Here is a 9866-nt window from a genome sequence, read left to right as displayed (position 1 = left end):
TTCCAGTAACTAAGAGAAGTTTATTTCAGTTACTGATTTATAGAAACAGAGCAAATCATTCTCCAACAACATGAGAGATAGACAAATAGTAAACAACATTTAATTTACAGTGATTTTTTTTTTTTGGATGACAAACCTGTACTTTGAAAATTGCACAATATGGAACCAGGAGGTACTGGAGCCTGTAACAACATTAATGGGTCCTGTCTTGAAAATAATATAAATGAAGCTATACACATTGCATAAAGGCATCTGCATTTTGAAGACACTTGAAAATCCATGTTCCCCCTCTCTGTGGGTTTTATTTATCTGATAAATCTGATCCAGCTACTTCCCCTCCCCTTTCAGAATATTACTTTGCCTTCAGCATAAGAGCCTCTTTGCCCAATAACATTTCAGAACCAGAAAAATAGAGGATTGCCAACATTTAATGGTGGATATAAATACAGTTTTCAAATTTCAATTTAATCAGCACCAGGACAATGTAAATACTTTTAAACTTTTCTCCAAATGGCAGCGGAGTCTGAGTTCAAGCACATATCTAACTTAAAATTCTGGTTATCCTGCAAACAGATTGCTGTTGTGCTTTGCACATGTAAAACCCTGTTCATAAAATTAAACTACCCCTCCAGCCCCTCCCATCCCCCACCCTAAAAAAACACCTTACACATCACATCTCTGCAATTCCTATTTGGCAACATTTTGTCTTTATATAGATTAAACTCTTCATCCCATTGTCTAGCTCTTCCTTGATTAAAAGCAGTCATCAAAGCAGAGAAGTGACCAACAAAAATCCATGGATACCATGTACACCTTCTGGGCGTTAAATGCAGAGAGCTAAAGAAACTGAACATAGTTTTGTGGAATAAGTCCTCTCCTGCCATTTAGAGTTCCTTCAAGCCATCCTGGTTCTCTGGAAAATTGCACTACAGAAGGAAGAAAAAGGTTTTATTAGTCTCCACTGTATTTCTATTAAACTTGCAGCTTCAACTTGTATCTTCCTGAAAAAAGCACAGCAAAGCATTAAACCTTTTGCACAGACCAGTGTGGAGACCATAGCTAGGAAAAGAGGAGGGTTCTGATTAACTCATTTAAATATTGGTTTGTGCCACCTAGGAGTTAGGACATGCCAGACTCGCAGGGGTTCTCACAATGAAAATTGTGGTGACCTCGGAGCGCAGCCACCAACTCTTGCTAGTGGCAATTTTTCCTAAAATACTTAATTACCTTTAGGAAAAACAAATAAATATGCACATATACAGGTCCAAATCACTGTAATTTATTTACGTAGGGTTTTTTGCAACCTAATAATAAAAACAATATACAGTTGTCTCTATTCTTTACTGGATCTAAACAGAATAGAAACACATAAGGTGCTTTGCATGTTCTTGTCTTTTATTTTATTTGGGGGCGTTTGTTTGGGGGGGTTGGTTTTTTTTGCTTGTTTGGTTGCTTTTTTAATGACTTGCTAGCTAGTAAGTCTGCTTCTGTGAAATGTGATTCCTGTATGTTTGTTAATATTACTTTTCACAGCAGCAGACTTGATAGTTAGAAGACAGTGAAAAGTGATATTAACAAACATACAAATACCACTGTTCACAACAGACTTACTCGGCTCTGGTAAGCCAAAGGGCAAATTAAGCCCTGGATGGGGAGGTGGTTAAGGAAGCAGCGGAGGTCCTGGGGCTGGGGCCAGAGCCCAAAGCCCTGCAGCTGTGGATGGAGCCTGCTGCCATGTGGCCAGAGTCCACCACCCAAGAGCCAAAGCCTGAACCCCACCGCCCCTGGGAAGGTGGGGAACTCAAACTGGCTGCCTGTTTGTCTCTCTGCTGCTCCCCCCCCCACCCCCAATCACTGCTAAGGAGTCTGTGGCCGCACGAAAAGCCCCTGGTGACCGCATGCAGCCAGTGGCTGTATTCGAGAAACTCTGTGCCAGAGGCCAGGGTTGAGCATGAGAGCCAAATCTGGTTGGGTTGGTTGGTTGCAGGAAGATTGGGCATTTTTTGTGGTCAGCCTAGGAGATCAGGACATGGTGAAGGGGTTTGAAAGGAAGGTCTGGGAAGGATACAAAGTGAAAGTGCTTGCAGGGCACCATATCAGGAGGAAGGTTAGATCTTGATTCTTAACAGGGATTATAGCAGTGTTTAAAAGCTTAGTGCGGAGCGGTTACAGTTCTTGCCAAGCATAGTAGGGGAAGTTTTAGCAGTTGAGAACAGGGCAAGACCAAAAACTTGTCCTGGGTGTAGGGGGTGAGTTTGGAAGCTTGGAGCTGTGGGGGAAGTCAGATCAGGTTTTACTGCAAGAGGTTTAAGGCATGTGAAGTGTTGGGGGGGGAGAGGGGGCTAGACACAAGTCAGGTGACTTTGGCTCATGGGGCTTGGATTGCAGGGCTATAAAACTGCCATGTAGACATTTGGGCTCAGGCTAGAACTCTGGCACCCTGGGCATCAGAGGGTACCAGAGCCCAGGTTCCAGTCCAAGCCTGAACATCGACATTGCAATTTTATAGACCCGCAGCCCACAAGTTCACATGGGCCAGCTGCGGGTGTTTTATTGTAGTGTAGGTGTGCCAGGAGACACTTAGGTTCCTTGACTTTCAATGAAACTTAGGCTCCTTAGTCACTTAAAAATGGCACGTGTGTACTTCTGAAAAATGTACGATGTGCACGTTCTTTTCCTCTGTCCCAAGGTGAATACTATTCACTGCTCTGGCAAGTGCTGTCAAAATAAAGACTGTAGTGTGAAGAGGACTTTAAAAATGTAGAGAGCAGAACTGCCTTCAGATTTTAAAATGATGCTTTAACAGTTATAGCAGTAATCTGGCAGCACATTTTGTAATGGAAGATTTTCATTTAAAATTTACCAAAGGAAAAATAGTGCATAGAAAAGTACCTTTTTAAATCTCTCCACACACAGTAACTTACATTACTATTAATAATTAGCATGCCCGCCCGCCCTTTGCCACTTTCATTCCATGACTACAGCCTACGCGCGCACTCACTTATAAATGCAACCCTGACACCACCACGGAGCCTCCCTCCAAAAGTTTCGTCACCCCAGTATGGCTCGACCACAGTGAGCAAACACTGACACTGCTGAGACAACCCGGCCCTCCTCCTGAGGGGGACACAACCGCAAGACTGGCGAGTGAAAGTCAGAACTCACTTTTATCAAAAAGGAACATGAACTCAGGACACAAACAAAGAAAAAACTATAAATGTGAAACTCTTCCTTGCAATTTGGAATTCAAAGTCTAAAATATATTTTGGGCAAATCAATATATAGACACAACAGGGGTGAGGGATGGGGGGGTCAGACATACAGTGTATACAATTCAAAGGCCCAGTTTAACAACCCCAAATTAGGGTACATATACAGTCAGATCAAATTCAAAGAGTTGAAGTCACTTGGGAGTTGAGGACACCTGACAGGATGAAGACCTAAAACTGTTGCAGAAGAGGAGATCTTAGCTGAGCCACATGAGATCACTGGATTGGCAGCACTAGCAGTTAATTTTAGAAGCCACTTTATGAATAACTGTTGTTTAGATTTTAGTGTGAAATAACCAATACAGCACTTTAGGATGTAACCCACGGACCCCATCATTTAAAAATTGGATTTTTGAGTGAACAATATCATTTTCACCCCAAGGAAACCAGAAATGGAACAGCAGGGATATTACAGGATCAGTAGCGAGGTGCAAGAGAGCTCTGTGTTTGGGAAGTTTGCATACCATCCATCTGCATTACACCTGGCTCAGGCAGAATTATTGGTATGTCACTTTCATGAAGATAAAATTCACAGGGGTGCTGTGAAGATTAAAGAAAAGGACAAAGTAAGTATAACGGTGAGATCACCACACTGATGTTGATCCAGATTTATAAACTGTGCCCAGACTAGTAGGCCCTAATTTTAACCTGCTTTGATGTCTCCGTTTTCTCCATTCATCTTTTTCCTAAATGTATTGTACAAACACATTCACTAACAATCTCACCAGACTCAGTCGCTCTGGATCATACACAGTGCCATTAAAGTTCTCTTTAAATCCAAGTTGTTCAGCTCTAATTTTTCAGGAAAATCTCCAGCTCAGGAGCAGCTCTTTGGTGTCCCCCTTCTGTCATTTCTTCTCAATCAACCATGATTACAGTTCTTAGCACTTTCTCAAATCTGCCTCTATTAAAAATACCTTGCTGCAGAGACTATGCACGGGGCCTCAAAACTACTCATCACTGGACCAAGCATCCCACAGGAGTTATGTTTTATGTTGCCCCGGGACAGGAAGGGACAGTATTTGTAGTTCAAAAAATACAGGGCAAAGAAATTAAAATGAACTATGACACAGCGACATTAACCATGGCCTGGAAAGACTGCACCACAGTGCTGATCGAAGACTAATTCTCAAAAGCTATCACCTCCTGGGCCAGTGGGAATACCAGCTGAGAAACCCACTGCAGTACCTGAATTTGCCCTCATTACCTCATAGTGGAGACAAACTTGGAGAGAGGTTCCAGGGTGAAGGTCTAAGGAGTGCCACAGAAACTACTAAAACACACGCACACAAACACAAACACACACATCCCACAGTTATCCTTAAAAATAGCACAGTGATGGCCCTTACAATATTACCAGTTTTACCTAGTAAGCTAAATAGATGGTGTTACTTCTAATTGCAAATAGGTTTGCCAACTTTCTAATTGCACAAAACCAAACACCCTAGCCCTTCCCCCTTTTTGAGGCCACGCCCTCTGCCCCACCCACCCCTTCCCCAAGGCCCCGCTCATTACATTCCTCCTCCCTTGGTGGCTCACTCTCCCCCACTCTCACTCACTTTCACTGGGCTGGGGTGCGGGAGGGGATGAGGGCTCTAACTGGGGTTGCGGGCTCCAGGGTGGGGCCAGAAATGAAGAGTTCAGGGTGCAGGAGGGGGCTCCTGGCTGGGGCAGGAGGTTGGGGTGTGGGAGGGGATGAGAGTTCTGGGGTGGGGTCAGGGATGAGGGGTTTGAGTGCAGGAGTGGGCTCCAGGTTGCGGGGGGGGTCTGAGGATGGGCTCTGGGGTGGGGCCAGGGATGAGGGGTTTGGGGTGCAGGAGGGGGCTCCAGGCTCAGGGGTGGGGCTGAGGAATTTGGAATGTGGGCTTACCTTGGGCAGCTCCTGGTCAGCGGCACAGCGAGACTAAGGCAGTGCGCCCCAAAAGTGGCCAGCAGGTCCAGATCCTAGGTGAGGGGGCCAAGAGCCTCTCTGCGCTGCTCTCACCACAGGGACCACCTCTGCAGCAACCATTGGCCTTGGTTATTGGCCAATGGGGGTGCAAAGTTGGTGCTAGGGCGGGGGCAGCGCGCAGAGCCCCCTGACTCTCCTCCCCCCTGCCTACGAGCCGGACCTGCTGGCTGCTTCTGGAGCACAGCGCAGAGACAGTACAGATACGGACTAGCCTGCCTTAGCCACGCAGTACCGGCGACTGGACTTTTAATGGCCCAGTCAGTGGTGCTGACCGGAGCTGCCAGTGTCCCTTTTCGACCAGGTGTTCTGGTCGAAACTAGATGCTTGGCAACCCTAATTGCAAATACTTATTTAGGCCCATGGTCTGAGTATTCCTACATCTCTGACTGCCAGATGCTGGGATTGGATGACAGGGGATGATCACTTGGTGAGTGCCCTGTTCCATTTGTTTTCTTTGAAGCATCTGGCATTGGCCACTGTCAAAAGACAGAATACATGGACCAGTATGGCCATTTCTTATGTTCTTATTATGTTGAGAACCTGCAAGAAACCCCACCCAGAGACCTGCTTGAGTCAACAAGGGCTTGTCCACATGGAGAGTTGTTCCCGAATAGCTGTTTCTGATTAACTCCATATGTGGATCCTCTTATTCTGGAATAAAACAGGAATAGTTAACCCACTGTTGGTCATGTCTGTGTGAACATTTAGTTTGTGGCAAGTTGGATACTGCTAAGGCAAAAGTCTCAGACAACTGCGCACGCACCTAGAATGAAATAGACATGAGCAAGCACTTGAGGAAGAAAGGCTGTTATACGGTCTAGGGCCAGGCTGAGCAAAAGGACGTGTCCATGACAATAATTGATGGGAGAGCATTGTTAAATTAATAACAGTGAGGCCAAGAGCAAAAGCAGGGGGGAGAAAAGGAAAGAAGAACGGGAGGGGTGGGGGGGAGAGAGACAGGAAGACAGGAAAAACAGAGCTGGGGGGGAGGAGGGGAGACACATAAAACCCTAATGGAAGCAACACCTTTTGTCAGACACTAATTTAACAGTTACTTTAATGGTTGATATTAGCTATATGTCAACTTGATTGATGCATTGTCACTTTGATAGTTAAGGTTATTGGTAGAGCAGCAAAATTGATGTATTATTATTTTAATTCTTCATTTGGGGGCTTATTAGGGCATATGGGAATTTAAATTGAGTAAGTGAAGAACCTGAATTGATTCAATGGAGTCTGATTTCAGTATAAATGCACCAGGGGGTAGATACTATAATAGGTGAAGAGACAGGTACTTCTCTGAAGGAATTTCAAAGACGGGCTAAAAACAAGGAGATGGCTTTAAAATATTTGAAGAACATGAGATTCCCTAAATACCTTTCCATTCTGACAAAGCCTGTTTATGATATGTCCAAATGGGAATCGTTATGAAACACTGTCATTATGTCATGTCTAGTCTCACCCTGACCACATTACTTCTCTGTTGTTTCCATTTTCCTGTCTTGCTTTTTAGATTATAAATTTTGCCCTCTTTTCTGCTTGCCTGGCATCTAGGACCTTGTGCGTGATACCAAACCAAATAAATAAAAAGCAGTGAGTCCATTGGTGAGGCTATAATTAGCTTTCACTATGATCCCATTCTTATTCCCCACCCCTAACTACAAATTACTGTATAGTCCAACTTTTAGGAAGGATATAGTCCAAAAGCAGTCTGCTGCTAAGAGCACTACCCACATATCAAAGGGCAGAATTCGGCCAGGGTGAGAAGGATTTCAGCCCCAAACTCTTCTTATCCTGGTGCAAAGAAGGAGGGCAAAGCAGGCCAAGGGAGAGAGGATGTGCTGCTGGACGAACTTTACTGCTGCTCTGAAAAAGCAGCAACATAATTCCTGGCTCCTAACTATCCCCCTGGACATAAAGTACCAGCTGGCTGGGGGCCTGGCCATGCGCTGTAACTGAAACACCATGCCCTGTTGGGTGCACCCTGGATTTGGGCAACTGGGCCTCACTCCTAGGACCCTTCCTTTGCACTAGGAAAGAATCTTGGCCTGTGGCCATATTAGTGCACAAGAGAAGGGACAAAGCTCCCAACAGTCCCTTCTCCCCCACTCAGCTGGTGAGAGTGCAACACAGGGCAGGATTCAGCCCTCGGTGTTGTGTTAGAAAGCCCACCCTGTACACCATTTGCTTCAAAAACCCAGATTTTTCCTCTATGTGGATCTCTGACTGATGAAGATCCCTCCTAGTCATGTTAAAAAAAATGGTAAATTAAAATAACTTGCATTAGAGACTTTGAAGAGAACAATCATTTAGCTAATTTCTCTTTAAAAGGTCTCCCACCTAACTTGATGCAGACGTGATCTGCCTGCAAGGCAGCTCTGTGACAGGAAGCACGTCCACCAAGCACATTCCTTTACTGAGAGTACTGGAGGGAGAAGAGTGTGACTGGGGGCCCCAGATCTTCTCATCTGCTGTAACACACAGAACTGAAACCAGGAGCAGGCTTGTTTGGGGGAATATGTCTCTGCACAGCCAAACAAAAGTTTGTGATATACGATATGTCTGCTTAAATTAAGTTTGTTTTTCTGGGGGCAGAAGAAAGGGGGTTCTTGTGCAGTGAAAAAAACATTTTGCTGAACTCCCCACTTGTTCCAGCTTATTAAAAAACTCAGAAGGAACATTCTGGTGGGGTGGGGGAGAGGGAGGTGATGAAAAGCTTTTAGTTTCTGAGAAACTTTCCACACACATTTTTTGGTCCAATATAACAGTTAGTAGGATGAATTGCTGAATATCTGGGCCATATTTAGCTATCTTTTTTAAAAAAAATATGCCTGTGCGTTGATTTTTTAGCTGCTGTAGTCTGTGTACTTTTTTCCTTTTCCTACTGGATCTAAGCTGGGAACTTGGAATTCCCCCTGCGTTAGGGGCACACTTCAGAGATTCTCTTCCTTGGTGTCTGTGTGTCACTCTAAGCACATACTAGTCAATATAGTTTGGCTGCGCACAATTTAATCCCTCCTTCCCCTAGGACAGTGTGTCACAATTTCAGGGTAACTGCACATGTATCCCCCCTCCATGGTCCACTCCAGGAGCACCCAGTCAGGTCTCCGGTCTCCAGCCATCAACTGACTCTGGGCAGTCCTACTCCTTCTGACCAGAGGTATTTAGGCTACACAGCTCTCTGCCTTACACTATGATATCCCTAACAAGCCAGTCTGCCTCTTGGCCAATGCCTGTGCTTTGCTTTCTCTCCAGGGGCTCACTAACAACAGTGCATTGCCCATAGTTACAAGTCACCACTCTGCTCTTTCTAAGCAAGCAAATTATTCTTAAGGTTACAGAGAAAACACAATAAACACAAACAGATTTAAATGTACCATGGGTCACCCATCAGTCTTATGGGTCCTTACTAGGCCAAATTCTTTCCAACCCTTCTGCAAAGGCTGGGGGACACACTGTAGCAGAAGGTCCGGTCCATTGGCTGATCAGAAAGAAGGCCAGTAGTTGGTTCAAGCTCATCCTTTTATAGCAGTGGTTTTCAACCTGGGGTCTGCAGACTATGTCTAAGGGGTCAGTGAAAGGCTATTGTTACCCTAGAAAGTGTTTTTCAATCTGTGGTTCACAGACTCTGTCTAAGTTTTTCAAAGGGGTCCACACCTCCATTCAAAATGAAAAAAGATTGAAAAAACATTGTTTTATACCAAAAGCCCTTTCTTTCTTACCTAGTCTCTGGAAAACCCAGTATATGCAAACCACCTCACAGGGTGAACCTTCTCTGGAATTGTTTAGTCCCAGTGATTCAGCTTCATCACCCACACGGTCTTTTAGTTCCTGGAGGAGCTGTGGTTACCTTTCCCCCATGGAGCAGAACACAGTCATATATAAACCATTAATTAACGTAATACAATGGTCCCCAAAGATCACAGAATCAGAGAAATGTAGGGCTGCAAAAGACTATGAGAAGTCATCAGTTCCAGTCCCTGTGCTGAGGCAGGACCAAGTAAACCTAAACCGTCCATGACAGGTGTTTGTCCAACCTCTTCAGAAAAACCTCCACTGATGGAAATTTCACAGCCTCCCTTGGAAGCCTATTTAAAAGCTTTACTAACCTGACAGAAAGTTTTTCTTAATGTCTAGCCTAAATCTCCCTTGCGGCAGATTCAGCCCGTTACTTCTTCTCCTACCTTCAGTGAACATGGATAACAATTGATCACAGTCTTCTTTTTCACAGACTATTTGAAGAACTTATCAGGTGCCCCCTCAGTCTTCCCCCACCCAAGACTTAAGTATGCCCAGTTTTTTAACCTTTCCTCATAGGTCAGGTTTTCTAAATCTTTTATCATTTTTATTGATTTCCTCAGGACTCTCTCCAGTTTGTCCACATCTTTTCTAAGGTGGGGCACCCAGAACTAGACACAACACTCCAACAGAGGCCTCACCAGTGCCCAGCTGAGCAGACAATTACCTCCTGTGTCTTACATATGACATTCCTGTTAATACAATACTAGCCTTTTTTGCAATTGCATATTCAGTTTGTGATCCACTATAATCCCCCAAATCCTTTTCTGTAGTATTACCACATAGCCAGTTATTCCCTATTTTGTAGTTGGCATCTGATTTTTCCTTCCTAAGTGCCCTTGTCTTTA

The 9866-nt window shown here is 44.6% G+C and overlaps 1 protein-coding gene across 3 annotated transcripts in view; it reads right to left on the bottom strand.

The window, feature by feature from the left end:
- The window catches only part of ARHGAP10 (Rho GTPase activating protein 10), a 259765-nt gene continuing 249899 nt past the window's right edge, over positions 1-9866 (bottom strand). For 2 of the 3 annotated variants that reach the window (XM_048847264.2, XM_048847266.2), the window contains one exon: positions 1-926. In XM_048847264.2, the coding sequence (XP_048703221.1) occupies positions 838-926 (89 nt within the window). In that variant the 3' untranslated portion in view covers positions 1-837. Of the gene's footprint in view, positions 927-4766; positions 9071-9866 lie in introns of those variants that run through there. The other variant, XM_075127725.1, reaches the window with a different exon arrangement.

The sequence above is a fragment of the Caretta caretta genome, chromosome 4, assembly GCF_965140235.1.
Source record: "Caretta caretta isolate rCarCar2 chromosome 4, rCarCar1.hap1, whole genome shotgun sequence".
Taxonomy (NCBI): domain Eukaryota; kingdom Metazoa; phylum Chordata; order Testudines; family Cheloniidae; genus Caretta; species Caretta caretta.
This window is presented reverse-complemented; position numbering and strand designations above follow the sequence as displayed.